This window comes from Rhinopithecus roxellana, chromosome 13, assembly GCF_007565055.1.
Source record: "Rhinopithecus roxellana isolate Shanxi Qingling chromosome 13, ASM756505v1, whole genome shotgun sequence".
Taxonomy (NCBI): domain Eukaryota; kingdom Metazoa; phylum Chordata; class Mammalia; order Primates; family Cercopithecidae; genus Rhinopithecus; species Rhinopithecus roxellana.
The window spans coordinates 17,331,306-17,346,406 of NC_044561.1; the positions used below are offsets into that span (position 1 = coordinate 17,331,306).

At 48.7% G+C, this 15,101-nt stretch overlaps 1 protein-coding gene and 2 pseudogenes across 1 annotated transcript in view; 1 reads left to right on the plus strand and 2 right to left on the minus strand.

Annotated features, from left to right (window-relative positions):
• Nucleotides 1–424: 424 nt before the first annotated feature.
• On the minus strand, nucleotides 425–7,231 carry LOC104679774 (annotated as a pseudogene).
• Nucleotides 7,230–7,461, plus strand: LOC104679764 (annotated as a pseudogene).
• Nucleotides 7,462–13,927: 6,466 nt separating this feature from the next.
• The window catches only part of LOC104665601 (piwi-like protein 3), a 45,782-nt gene continuing 44,608 nt past the window's right edge, over nucleotides 13,928–15,101 (minus strand). Inside the window, 2 exon segments of the mRNA XM_030915490.1 lie at nucleotides 13,928–14,446; nucleotides 14,622–14,769. Coding sequence (XP_030771350.1) covers nucleotides 14,330–14,446; nucleotides 14,622–14,769 — 265 coding nt within the window. The 3' untranslated portion in view covers nucleotides 13,928–14,329.

The window sequence follows — 15,101 nt, forward strand, 5'->3', positions numbered from 1 at the left end:
AAGCTGCCTGTTCCTTGAGCACAATGTGTAGCAACGGGAGCTGAAGTGAGAGCAGTACCATGGGGAAGGGAGAGGATTGCCACCCTGAGCTGTGTGACATTAGGCCAGACCCCTCTTCTCCAAGCGAGATCAACCACATGGGTGATCTCGGGAGCCCGTGCCCGCTCAGACAGACTGGATTTTAGCTTCATAGGTGGATGAGAACCTGTGAGGATTTAGGGATGCTGGGAGAACCTTTTTCCTGCGAGAGCTTTTCAAACAGGGAAGAAACAGAGCCACCGTGGGCCCCGCTGAGGGAGGATCCTACCAGAAGCCATCACCACTGTCTCGCTCCACACCGGTGGTGACAGTGATGTCATCGATGTAGGCGGTGGGTGTCGTGTATACAAGCACAGACCGCGACAGTCCCACGTAGTTGAAGAAGTCAGTCTGTGTTCTGGACAAAGTAACCCTTGGGATACCTAGGGCGGGAGGACTGTGGTTCACTGGGCCCTTGCCATGGGCCTTTTGCCCTCAGCTCACATGCCTCCCCAGATCCAAGGCCTCCTCTCTTCGAAGACCACCCTGACCCTAGCAGGAAGACCACAGGGTGGGGCAGGAAGGTGGGTGGGTGCAGTGGAGGCAGGATGGTACCCACTTGGAGGTATCAGTCCATGTACAGATGGTCCCTGGTGGCAGGGTGGGGGGCAAGCGTGTTGTTGATGGCAACAGTGACGCAGAGGCGGGGGGGCAGGGGCCCCACCTGGAACAGGCTGCTGATGTCGGCCGCGAAGGGGAGGTAGCCCCTTTCATGCTCTAGCGTGTCGACCCCATTCACCCACTGCAGACATAGGAGATATGTGTGGGCGGGGTAGGTTGGGGCATGAGGAGGGGCTCTGCTATCGGGCACTCCCTCACATAACCTGCAGCATGGGGCTCAGGGGCCTGCCAGCCAGACCAGAAGAATGACATCCCAGTGGGGTAGATCAGGCCACCTATCCCCCTACACAGGGCACAGCCCCCAGGGCAGGGTAAGGCCCCCCCACCGTCCCACTCCAGGAGACAGGCTGTGGGTGGCAGCTGGGGGTCCCATGCTGTTCAGCAACCGTGCCCACCCACCTACCCTGCCTGCTCCCGGCCACACTGCCCATGATGGCATAGAAGTGGGCACTACCAATCCTCAGCACCACTCTTGTGCACAGGTCCTGGATCCATCACTCCAGCAGGGTCACCTCCCATTCATACCACACCCAGCTGACAAAATGCCACAGCCGCCAATCCTGGCCGATGTCATTGAAGCTGGAGGGAACCGGCATGTCCAAGGTGGGGCCCGACTGCAAAGAGAAGGGCCGGGCTCAGCTCCTAGGCCCCCAAAGGGATCCGGGTCCACTGTGCCGCACAGCTGTGCCCCCAGGCCTAGCACAAGCCCTGACACATGGCGGGGACTCTTGGCGGAAAGGACATTTAACTTGACGACAGGTCAACTGCCAGGACGGTTTGTGAACCTGGGCCAGTGGGGCCAGGAGTTCCTCCTCGGAGCAGATGGAACCCAAATCTCCTGAGACGGATGAGCCCAGGGCCGTATCCCAGCCCAAGGCAAAAAGGTTCAGATCTGTGACTAAGAGGCAGATGACCCGCTGCCTGTCACAGATACGAAGGTTGTGTGGGGGGATAGGGAGGCTTTGCTTAGAACACTGCGAGTGGGGCACACACTGGCACCCAGCCCTCTCCTCTCTTCCTCCTGTACTGAATGCTGCAAAGTCAGAAAAAGAGGATGTAAACCAGGCAAACACGGCCGAGACCTCACCCAGTCCCACTTCTCTGTTGACCACATCCAAGTCAGGAGGGGAACAGGGATGGCGTCCTTGGCCTGATTGTCATGTCCTATCCTCTATATGAACCCTGAAAACCAAGGTACCTTCCTGTCTGTCAGAGCTGACCTTAGATTATCTAAACTGTCCCCTCCTCCCTATCCCTGGGCCCAGCTCTGTGCAGCACATACCGCTCAGGCCAGACGAGTGTCTGAGTGGCTCATGCCCTTAATCTGTGCTTTGCAAGGTCAATGTGTGAGGATGGCTTGAGGCCAGGAATTCGAGACCAGCCTGGGTAATTTAGTGAGACTCTAGATTTTTTTTTGACGGAGTCTCACTCTGTTGCCCAGGCTGGAGTGCAGTGGTGTGATCTCGGCTCACTACAACCTCCGCCTCCCTGGTTCAACCAATTCTCCTGCCTCAGCCTCCCAAGTAGCTGGGATTACAGGTATGCACCACCACACCCGGCTAATTTTTATATTTTTAGTAGAGACGGCATTTCACCATATTGGCCAGGCTGGTCTTGAACTCCTGGCCTCAGGTGATTCACCACCACCCCCCCCTTGGCCTCCCAAAGTGCTGGGATTACAGGCGTGAGCCACAGAGCCTGGCTAAGTTGTTTTTTTTTTTTAATTAGCCAGGCGTGGTGGCCCCAGCTAACTTGCAAGGCTGGGGCGGGAGAATCACTTGAGCTCAGAAGTTAGGATTGGGCCACTCCGCTCCACCTTGGGCGGCAGGGCCAAACCCAGGCTCGAAAACATTTTAAAAATTAAAAAGAAATATTAAAAAGAAAGACACGGCCGGGGTTCGGCCTTCGCCTCGGGAGGGGGCTCTGCAGCAGCGCTTCCTCATTCTCCTGCCTCCTCCACCCTGGCCCTCGAGGGTCCCCTCGGTCCCCCAGTCCCCACCCCGCACCCCCAAGCCCCCTAACCTTTAACCTCCTCCGGGCCCCCAGCTCCCGGGCGCCCAAGGAAAGGAGCCTGCGAGGGGCCGGGTTGGGGGGGGGGCTCCCCGACTCCCACTGCAGGGCTTCCGGGCGCCTCCCGGCCCTGCCCCGAATACGCACCGCCCGCAGCGGCCGCCGGTACCACTGCTCCTCGAAACCCCGGCGTCGGTTGTCGGAGAAGTTGGCGCGGAAGCTCCAGAGCCCGCCCAGCTCCTAGCGCTCCACGATGGGCTCTCTCTGCAGATCTCATCTGTGGGTTGCACAGATCCGTGGGAAAAGCGTGGTTTCCTGGTCAAGGCAGCACAATCGCTCACCGCCTCGCTTTGCTGGGGGTGGAAGCTCCCCTTGCCCTGTGTGGCTCGCAGGTGGGCCATTGCTCCACCCTGCTTTTCCTCGCCCTCTGTGGGTCGCATCAACTGCCTAGTCCCAGTGAGAGAACCTGGATACCTCAGTTGCCGACACAGGATTCACTTGTTTTCATTCTTCTTGGTGGACGCCTCGGACTACAGCTGTTTCTACTCAACATTTTGGCCCCTCCGCTGTCTATTTTTACGTAATTAGATTTAGCTATCTTTTCTCAGGGAGTCCCCTCATATAGGTGGTTCGAATCATTTTTTACACTCACCTGTGCTACATGAACCAGGCTTTCTAGTTCTTTAGTGATCCAGATCTCATGCAATCATTTATCTTTGTTTAGATTATCCTGAACATGGATGCCTCAAGAAGGCTTATGACTTATTCTGCGTTTTGGAGGAGATGGGACCCAAGCTGACCAAAGAGGAGGAGGAAGCTCTGAGCAAGAAGTTCACAGACTGCCGGGCGCGGTGGCTCACGCCCGTAATCCCAGCACTTTGGGAGGCCGAGGCGGGTGGATCACGAGGTCAGGAAATCGAGACCATCCTGGCTAACACAGTGAAACCCCCGTCTCTACTGAAAATACAAAAAATTAGCTGGACATGGTGGCGGGCGCCTGTTGTCCCAGCTACTCGGGAGGCTGAGGCAGGAGAATGGCATAAACCCGGGAGGCAGAGCTTGCAGTGAGCCAAGATCGTGCCACTGCACTCCAGCCTGGGTGACAGAGTGAGACTCCGTCTCAAAAAAAGAATAAAGAAGTTCACAGACACGCCTTGTGGCCCCGGGAGAGGATGATAGTGAACATCAGTGACATCCTCCTTCTGGTTGTGGTGGTCTTTGTTCACATCTACTATGCCTGAACTCTATCTGAGCCACTAGAATAACTAAGAATTCTTAACAATGAAGCAAAAGAGGCTGGGCGCAGTGGCTCACACCTGTAATCCTAGGATTGTAGGTGTGGTTTCCTGAGCAAGGCAGCACAATCACTCACCGCCTCCCTTTGCTGGGGGTGGAAGCACCAGTAATGTAATGCTAGCACTTTGGGAGGCCAAGGTGGGAGGATCACCTGAGGTCGGGAGTTCGAGACCAGCCTGACCAACATGAAGAAACTCCATCTCTACCAAAACTACAAAATTAGCCCCGTGTGGTGGCGCATCCCTATAATCACAGCTACTCGGGAGGCTGAGGCAGGAGAATCACTTGAACCCAGGAAGCGGAGGTTGCAGTGACCCAAGATTGCGCCATTGCAACCTGGGCAACAAGAGTGAAACTCCGTCTCAGAAAAGAAAAGAAGCAAAAGATAATTTTAGTGTTTCATTTAGTAGTTCATTGTGTTGCAAAACAGATGAGCAGTTGGTAATTAAATCTAATGAGATGACTGTAGACTTGGTATTTTGCTTTTGTTATTCCTTTGTATCATTAAGAAAGAGTTGATAGATGGCTCTTTTTTTATTTGAGACACTCTCACTCTGTCATAAAGGCTGGAGTGCAGTAGTGTTGATCTTGACTCACTGCAACCTTTGCCTCCTGAGTTTTTCAAGTGATTTTCCTGCCTTGGCCTCCCAAGTAGCTGGTATTACAGGTGCCCACAACCATGCCTGGCTTATTTTTGTGTTTTTAGTAAAGATTGGGTTTCATCATGTGGCCAGGCTGGACCTGAACTCCTGATCTCTAGTGATCCACTCACCTTGACCTCCCAAAGTGCTGGGATAACAGGTGGGACTCACCATGTCTGCCTAGATGGCTCTTATTATTTTGAGGTATGTTCCTTTAATATGTAGTTGATTGAGACTTTAATATGATGAGGTGTTGAATTTTATTGAAAGCTTTTATGCATCTATTGAGATAGTCATGTGCTTTTAATCTTTAGTTCTGTTTATACAATGAATCACATTTATTGATTTCCATGTGTTGAACCAACCTGGCATCCAGGGATAAAGCCTACTTGACGGTGGTGGATGGATAAGTTTTTTGATGTGCTGCTGGATTCCACTTGCCAGTATTTTGATGAGAAGTTTTGCAATGATGCCCCTCCCCTCCTTACTTTTTTTTGCCCAGGCTGGAGTGCAATGGCATGATCTCAGCTCACTGCAACCTCTGCCTCCTGGGTTCCAGCAATTCTCTTGCCTCAACCTCCCAAGTAGCTGGGATTAGAGGTGCCCACCACCACACCTGGCTAATTTTTGTATTTTTAGTAGAGACAGGGGCTTCACCATATTGGTCAGGCTGGTCTTGAACTTCTGACCTCAGGTGATCCACCTGCCTGAGCCTCCTAAAGTGCTGGGATTACAGGCATGAGCCACCATGCCCATCCTTGAATGTATTTTCTGAAGATTATGGCTCAAAGATACAAGAAGATCATGAAGGTTTAAATACGGGATACACCAGAAAAGTGATCTGGGGTCAAGGAACTCTCCCGCCCATTCCCAGAGGCATCCCAGTCGGCACCTGGACAGACAGCAGGTTTAGCCCCAACATCATCCCCTGCCAGTTACTGTACTGAAGGCACTGTAGACCTGAAGCTGTTAAAGGGATTGGAGTAGTTGCTGTAGTTTGTACAGCAGGGCCTGAGTTTTGGTGAGGAAGGGTGGGAGTGGTGAGGCACCCACTCAGGGCTGGTGCCACCGCTGCCCCTTCTCAGCCAGGCCTGAGGCCAGGCTGCTCTGATCAATAGGCAGTGAGACCACAGGAGTTTGCAGACTTCACTCCTTGAGCCATCCAAGCACCAGCCCCGCAGGGCACTTTTTCAGTTAATGAATCCTATGAACTGCCCAACAGCCCGGTTCGGTCAGTTGGGAGGTGAATCTAATTCTAAGGACAACTATCACATGGGCATTTGGTTTGGAATGTCCTGGGTTCTGAGTCGGTTGAAAGTCAAAGAGGCTCCAGGTCATTCGGGGCAGTCACCTGACCACAGGGAAGCCTCCCCACAGGCAGCTACAGTCAAGTGCTAGGGCAGACAGCCATGAATTTGGACATCGGGCCTTCAGCAGGGCTTCTTGTGGGGAAAGTCATTGCATTTTGGGTCAGGGGTGGAAATGTAAAGCCGGGAGTTGAGTCACGATTTGGGCCCTTCTCTTGGGCCAAGCATCTTCTCCAGGCATCAGCGTCTCCCTGCAGCAGCCATGGGGTTGGGAGGACTTGGGAAAGGAGTGAGGAGGGTCCTTGCTTTGGAGTCCAGGGCATGGACCCCTGGTCTCAGGCGCTCAGGGATCTCCATCTCCAGGGAACCAACTAAATTCCCTGCCTTAGCTTCATTACTCCTCAGTGTTGTTACTCTGAGCCAGTCACTGAATCTAAATTTCAGTGCCCTGAATCATAAAATAAAAGTCTCAACCCCTACTCTGCCCAGCCTACATCATTTATAACAGATTTTTTTCCATGAGCTGTAAAGCATAATGCCCATGCCATGTGGAAAAGTGGGACCCTGTCCTCCCCTGGCCTTCCATGTCCCCTCTCATGGACCTGTCCTGATGCTGCACGTCTTTATTCTTCCAGATGTGTAATCATTGAACTTCTGTGCAAGGCTCTGTCTCAAAAAAAGAAAAAAAGAAAAAAAGAGAAAAGAAAGAAGGTTAAAATGGGGGAAGAGCAGTGGGAGATGGAGGTGGGTATTTGGGTGTAAGTAGGGTTTGATTGCGAAGCTTTGTGTGTGTCCTGGACGAAAATGTGTGCCCTTTATCCTCCTGGACATAAGCAGTCGACTTTGTTTTTCTTTTCTTTTCTTTGCGATGGAGTCTCACTCTGTTGCCCAGGCTGGAGTGCAGTGGTGCAATCTTGGCTCTTTGCAAGCTGTGCCTCCCGGTTCACACCATCCTCCTGCCTCAGCCTCCCGAGTAGCTGGGATTACAGGTGCCCGCCACCATGCCTGGCTTTTTTTTTTTTTTTTTTTTTTTTTCAGTAGAGACGGGGTTTCACTGTGTTAGCCAGGATGGTCTCGATCTCCTGACCTCGTGATCTGCCCGCCTCGGCCTCCAAAGTCCTGGGATTATAGGCGTGAGCCACCACGCCTGGCCGGGCAGTCGACTTCTTAACCCATTCGTAAATTGCAGGCAGTGGTGAATCGTGATCAGACTCCTGCTTTAGAAAGCTCCACACAGAGTCTCGCACCTGCAGCCTGCACTGGACCCGGAGCAGCCATGCTCAACTGCCCCACGTGCGACAAGGTGTACTGCGCCGAGAGGGTGACCTCTCTAGGCAAGGACTGGTATCAGCCCTGCCTGAAGTGCGAGAAATGTGGGAAGACGCTGACCTCCAGGGGCCACGCTGAGCACGAAGGCAAACCCTACTGCAACCACTCCTGCTATGCCGCCATGTTTGGGCCTAAAGGCTTTGGGCAGGGTGGACCCGAGAGCCACACTTTCAAGTAAACCGGGTAGAGGATACTCCATTCTTGGCTGCTTTCTGGGCCACTGTCCAGGCAAACACCAGGCCTCGCCTCCAGATGCGCAGGGCTCCCTTGCAGCCCCTAATGCTCTCAATAAACCTGAACACTTGGGGGAATAAAAAAAGAAAAGAAAGCTCCACACAAACAGCTGAGTGGAGAATGGACTTGAGTGGAAGATCTATTGAAAGATAAAGAGAAAATTCACAGGAGACCTTGTGGGGCTCTAGGAAGGAGATTGAGAGACAGAGGTGGTGTTTCTGGGTGAAGATGAAAGGTTTGATGGCAGATTAGAAGTGAAGCCAGTGGAGAGGCAAGCATTAAGTGCAACCCTAAGACTTCAAGCCCCAGAGCCTGAGTGCATGAGGCCACCGTTGATGGAAGGAAATTTAGAGCAGGACCGGATGATTGGGGCAACAGGGAGAATCAGGAGTTCACTTCGGAATGGGATGTCTTTGGTGCATTCAGGACTCTACGTCGAGATGCCTAACAGGCAGTGGGAGGGTGAAATGTGCAGTTTGGTCAGGACTGAGATCTGGTTCAGGCAATCCTAGCGCTTTGGGAGGCCAAGGCAAGTGGATCACTTGAGGTCAGGAGTTCAAAACCAGCAAGGCCAACATGGTGAAACCCCATCTTTACTAAAAATACAAAATTTAGTCGGGTGTGGTGATGGGTGCCTGTAATCCCAGCTACTCAGGAGGCTGAACCAGAAGAATTGCTTGAACCTGGGAGGCAGAGGTTGCAGTGAGGTGAGATTGTGTCACTGCACTCCTGCCTGGGTGACAGAGCAAGACTGTCTCAAAAAATAAAAAGAACAAAAAAAAGAGAGATGCAGACTGGAGTTATCCATGTGGGCATCCTTCTCTTCAGGAACACGGTTTGAACACCCGCCCTGTACCAGTCAGTGTGTGTGGTGTCAGGGATGCGTCTGTGAATGAGATGCCATAGGCTCATCACCAGGAAGGGGGCACACAAGCACTGGGCATCTCCTGTGAAAGTGCTGTGCTAAATGAGCCCAGGCAGTGGTGGAAGGGCCCCACATCCAGTCTGGGCACTTCAGGAAGCATCCCTGAGGAAGAGCCACCTGAGTGGAGACTTGGGGAATTGGCAGGGGTCAGCCAGGCACAGACAGGTGAGGAAATGCCTGAGGAGAAAGAACCACATGTGCAAAGGCCAAACTGAGAGAGTGCAGGCCCTGCAGGCACACAGAGGCATTCAGTGCAGCTGAAGCACAGGGACGGGGACCTGGAGTGGAGGTTGGCCACAGAGATGGGGCTGGAGGAATGGACGGGAACTTGATGAGCCAGGCAAGTGGAACGCTGGGGCTTCACCCAGTGAGCCCTTCCATCTAAAGTCTTACATTTTTCTTTCTTTTTTTTTGAGATGGACTCTCGCTCTGTTGCCCAGGCTGGAGGGCAGTGGTGTGATCTCAGTTCACTGCAACCTCCGCCTCCTGAGTTCAAGCAATTCTGCCTCAGCCTCCCAAGTAACTGGGACTACAGGTGTCTGCCACAACGCCTGGCTAATTTTTGTAGTTTTAGTAGAGATGGGGTTTCGCCATACTGGCCAGGCTGGTCTCGAACTCCTGACCTTGTGATTCACCCACTTTGGCCTTCCAAAGTGTTGGGATTACAGGCGTAAGCCACCGCGCCCAGCCTTATATTTTTCTTAATTCTGGAAGGTTCTCAGTTGCTTTTCTTTCTCTCAAAGACTTCGGTTCCATGAAGCGGAGTTAATCACACTCCTTAGTTCATGGTGTCCTGCCATCTGCAGACTGCCCAAGACCCTCTCTTATGTTCTTTATCTACTTTTCCCATCCCATTACTCCTCCCCCAACACATCATTAAATACGTATGGCTCCTGGGGAGTATACGGGGATGTTTTATGCATATGCATGTGTATAAAATTTACTTAAATGCGGCCGGGTGCGGTGGCTTATGATTGTAATCCCAGCACTTTGGGAGGCCGAGGCGGGCAGATCATGAGGTCAGGAGATCGAGACCATCCTGGCTAACATGGTGAAACCCTGTCTCTACTAAAAGTACAAAAAAAAATTAGCAGGGCGTGGTGGCGGGCACCTGTAATCCCAGCTACTCAGGAGGCTGAGGCAGGAGAACGGTGTGAACCCAGGAGGTGGAGCTTGCAATGAGCTGAGGTCACGCCACTGCACTCCAGCCTGGGTGACAGAACAAGACTCCGTCTCAAAAAAAAAAAACAAACCAAATTTACTTAAATGCAATGGCACTGTAGTCTTTTTTTTAAATAGAGTCTTGCTCTGTCACCCAGGCTGGAGTGCAGTGGCGCAGACTCAGCTCACTGCAAACTCTGCCCCCCGGGTTCATGCCATTCTCCTGCCTCAGCCTCCCAGTAGCTGGGACTACAGGCACCCACCACCACGCCCTGCTAATTTTTTTTTTGTATTTTTTAGTAGAGATGGGGTTTCGCCATGTTAGCCAGGATGGTCTTGATCTCCTGACCTTGTGATCCACCTGCCTCGGTCTCCCAAAGTGCTGGGATTACAGGCATAAGCCACTGCACCCATCCAGCACTGTAGTCTTTAATCTTCCCCCTCACCCATTTTGGCTGTTTTTTAAAGCTCTTTGTTTTTTTTTTGAGATGGAGTCTCACTCTTATTGCCCAGGCTGGAGTGCAAATGGTGTGGTCTCGGCTCACTGCAACCTCTGCTCCTGGGTTCAAGCGATTCTCCTGCCTCAGCCTCCCGAGTAGCTGGGATTACAGATGCCCACCACCACGCCCAGCTAATTTTTGTATTTTTAGTAGAGATGGGGTTTCACCACGTTGGCCAGGCTGGTCTCGAACTACAATTTGCTCAACATTTGTATTTTACTTTTGGGAATACTGTTGATAACTCACATGACCCGAGCACCTATGGTTCTATTTCTGTTGTCTTGTTTCCCTCGGCTTTGTATGATTGTCCTCTTACATTGGTTGTTGTTGACCGAGTACTATATATTGCATGGAAATGTTAGATTGATGACAAAGATGTTATCATCCTGCAATGAGACTGCTTCTGGCTGATGACTGTGGGGTATTAACGATCCAGGTGGTTTAAAGGTAAGTTCTGTTCCTGGGAAGCCTTATCTTTGTCAAGCTCCTTACTACACTGTATCCCTGAGAGTCTCAAACCAGAGTGTGCAAGTAACCTACAACCCTCCATGCTGCTGCTGGACTTCAGTTTTTTTTTTTTCAAACAGACTCACAAATATGTCAAAACAAACCTGACTTCTCACTCAATGGCCCCTTCCAGAATCTGTGGCATAAGAAGCAGTCCCAAATACCAGGGTCATATTCCTGGATTTCCTTCTGCCAGATATTGGCACTGTTTTCTCTACTTTTCCATCCCTTTTGTTAAATATAGTGAACCCCAACTTTCTCTTCAAAGAATCAGTATGTCACTATGTTCAGCTCTTAGATTCTCCATTTTAAAGTTTAACTTCCTGGTTCTCTTTGCCCACTTGTTTCTAGTTTCGGTAAACAACTTTCCCACCAGTCTTAATCAGTAGTTTGCACCTGTTCCCCTGGTCACCTGCTCCATCCTGACTCACCCTTGGTCACTTGCTCTGACCTAAGTCACCTTTAGTTACCTGTTGCTAACCTTCCTTCCTGCTAGACTACTCACCCTGCCACTCCAGTTCATACTCCTGCTCTTTTTAAAAAACAGCCGATCAGGCCGGGCGCGGTGGCTCAAGTCTGTAATCCCAGCACTTTGGGAAGCCAAGACGGGCGGATCACGAGGTCAGGAGATTGAGACCATCCTGGCTAACACAGTGAAACCCCATCTCTACTAAAAAATACAAAAAACTAGCCAGGCGAGGTGGTGGGCACCTGTAGTCCCAGCTACTCGGGAGGCTGAGGCAGGAGAATGGCGTAAACCAGGGAGGCGTAGCTTGAAGTGAGCTGAGATCCAGCCACTGCACTCCAGCCTGGGCGACACAGTGAGACTCCGTCTCAAAAAAAAAAAAACAAAAAACAAAAAAAAACAGCCAATTGGAATTAGCTTAGACTGTGTGGTCCAGCCATAGCCACTAAGGGAACAATATAGCAGTAGGGGCCACCTATATCAGGAATAAGAACTCCTTCCTCTCCCCTGTCCAGGTGTGCTCTTGCCATTGTTCCATCTGCAATGAGCACCCTTTCTGCAGAAAATTAAAACTGCCTTGCTGAGAAAATTAATGTTTGAGCACTATTTCTTTGCAGCACCAGGGAACAAGCATTTTGTTTCTAACACTTTGATGCTGTTCAACATTCTAATATTTTGTCCAGCTTTGAGCTGTATTCAGTGCAAGGATCGATATGTTATTGCCAGAGTCAAGTTCATTTTTTGAATTATTGTATTGCTACTTCATAGGCCAAATGGATTTTTTTTTTTTTTTTTTTTTTTTTTTTTGAGACGGAGTCTTACTCTGTCACCCAGGCTGGAGTGCAGTGGTGCAATTTTGCTTCACTGCAACCTCTGCCTCCCAGGTTCAAGGGATTCTCCTGCCTCAGCCTCCTAAGTAGCTGGGATTACAGGTATGTGTCAGCATGCCCAGCTAATTTTTGTATTTTTAGTAGAGACAGGGTTTCACCATGTTGGCCAGGCTGGTCTTGAGCTCTTGATCTCAAGTGGTCCACCCACCTCAGCCTCCCAGAGTGTTGGGCTTACAGGCACGAGCCACCATGCCCAGCCCTGACAGACCTTTAATTAGCACTCCCAACCCTGGCTCAACAATGTGAAACTGAAGTGTTGTGATACATCACAGACATTTTTAAATGTAAGCCTCTGAAATGAGACTTTTCTTGGAAATACTGGATACCCAGCTTCCTTCACCCAATTTATAAAGAACTAATAGGCTAATTGGATATTTCCCTGGTCACAGCAGTATTTCTAGTTATCTTAGAAAGCAACAAATTAGTATATTAGGGAGGCTAAAAACATTTAAAAAATAACAAGAGCCAGTCGTGTTTAATTCATGTTAAAATCATTGATTTTAACATGAATAACTTTATTGAATCACATCATCTTAAATTTGACAGTGTTAGGAATAAATGATATATTATATTTAGAGAGAACATTCAGAAAGTTTTAATACCTACTTTCCGTTGGTTCTTTCCAAGAAACCGTTTTTAGACCTCTAGAAATTGATCATTATAAATCAGATTCTAACTTAAGAACATGTTATCTTAGTGTTTGTTAAATTACAGACCCATCTCAATGTTATTGCCATTGGCAGTAACTGCTCAGAAGGACATTACCTAGATTACAATGTGTTTAGATTCCAAAGTCTTTCCATTTTATTTCTTACAAGACCAGTTCAAATTGTAAACCTAATATATAATCAAGCAATTATGTTTCCAAATATACCTTTTCTTGTATATTTGAAGTTAATCCCCATCCCTACACCCACCCCCACAATAACACTATCTATGAGTATAAGAAACCAAAACAAGGCCAGGTGCGGTGGCTCACACCCGTAATCCCAGCACTTTGGGAGGCTGAGGCGGGCAGATCACTTGAGGTCAGGAATTTGAGACCAGCCTGGCCAACATGACAAAAACCCGTCTCTACTAACAATACAAAAATTAGCTGGGTGTGGTGGCGCATGCCTGTAGTTCCAGATACTTGGGAGGCTGAGGCAGGAGAATCGCTTGAACCTGGGAGGCCGAGGTTGCAGTGAGTTGAGATTGCGCCATTGTACTCCAGCCTGGGTGACAGAGCAAGACTCCATATAAAACAACAACAACAACATAAAAAAAAAAAAAAAAAAACCATTGTTTCCTGAGTCTAATTAAGGATAGTTTTAGGTGGAGAGAAAAAAGTCCGCTTTCAAGAAAAATATAATAGCTCCACTTAAATAACTTACTGAAGACTTTGGATTTTGATCAGACTAACATAACATACTGGGACCGTGCAATAGAATGAATTAACCAAGTTCATTAACAGAGCTTAGTTTTCCTTCTTTGTGTAAAAACCAAGTATTTGTGTTCCTAAGCTGCCAATTCTTTGTTTTGTTTTGTTTTTGAGACAGAGTCTCACTCTGTTGCCCAGGCTGGAGTGCTACGGCAAGATCTTGGCTTGCTGCAAACTCCACCTCGCAGCTTCAAGCGATTCTTCTGCCTCAGCCTCATGAGTAGCTGGGATCACAGGTACCCACCACCACATCTGGCTAATTTTTGTATTTTTAGTAGAGATGGGGTTTCACCATATTGGCCAGGCTGGTCTAGAACTCTTGACCTCAGGTGATCCGCTCGCCTCGGGCTTCCAAAAGTGCTGGGGATTACAGGCGTAATCAAGCTTTCTTTATGACCTTTCTACCAAAAATACATCCAAATTCCCACCCCAGTACAAGGAATAACACAATGCTTCCTATGTAGCTCATCAGTAATAGGTTAATTCTAAATACAAAATATTAAAAGAAATTCAGTGTTGTTACTTTTATGTCTTCCGTTCCTGTTAACAAAAAAAGTTTCAAAAATAAAGTAGATGTAGTTTTCCAAGTAGAATTTACTTGTTCACAGATGTACTCTCTCTGTGACAAATGTCCCATCTTTTCAATTATTAGAGTGGCCCTGCTTGGGGTGGAAAGTGTTCAGTCACGTTTAGTTATGAGATCTCTGTCACATATTTGAAAGGGAAACTGCAAACCAAACCCTGTCATTTCCCCTTTCTGGAAAAATCAGTCTGTGATAGTACTGAGAGTAGAACATATCACTCTGAATCTCTCCCATGTCCAATCAAGAACAATGGGAATTTAAAGCTATGGACCTAGGAAAATATTTCAGACATCCTGCTTCAAAAGGAAGACAGGCTTACACGCTGTGGTTTCAGTATCACATCAGGTCTTCCTCTGCAGGTCAAAGGTAAAAGAGACGGGTTGACAGAGAACGATTCGGTTCCTGGTGAATGGACTGTCCCACGAGGTAAGCCAGCTTGTGGGCATAGTGGCAAGGTGCTGGAACTCGAATGATGCCCTTTAGTAGGAAAAAAAAAAAAAACACACACACACACACAACTAAATTTTTTTTCACTTTACATCTACTTTCCCTAAATTTAAATTCACAGAAGCCAATTCAGAGGTCCAACATTGTTCAATCTTGAATAGTACATTTTAAAAATCTGAAGAAAAAAGTAACAGAAAGTACTTACTGGCAAATTATAATACATGTGGCATAAATAGTATGTTAAACGCTGTACTGTATCTGGGCTCAAGCCAATCGTGTCATAGATGACGTTATAATGAGTGGGGGTAACAGTTCCATCTTGCACAGACTGACTCACAATAAAAAAGTCATACCTGGAAATATAGGGCATGTGGGTATCAGCTCATTTTTGAAAGAGGGTACAGTAAGTAAACCTAATGTCTGAAATGAAAACATTTAGTAAAAGAGCTTACAAAAATCTATTCTATAGACTAAGTTTCCTTTACATTTAGAAACCTGTCTAACTAGGCAACGATTTGAGAAATCAAATTTATAGAAGGCAATTAAATCACTGACAGAGATAGTAACTCTCATGGGATTTTAACTTCAAGTACATGCACTGAAACCTAGAGGAAGAAACAAGATTGGCACATTTGATCTGATATGGCCGTAGATAATTCCATTCAGAGATCCTGGGATGAAGGCC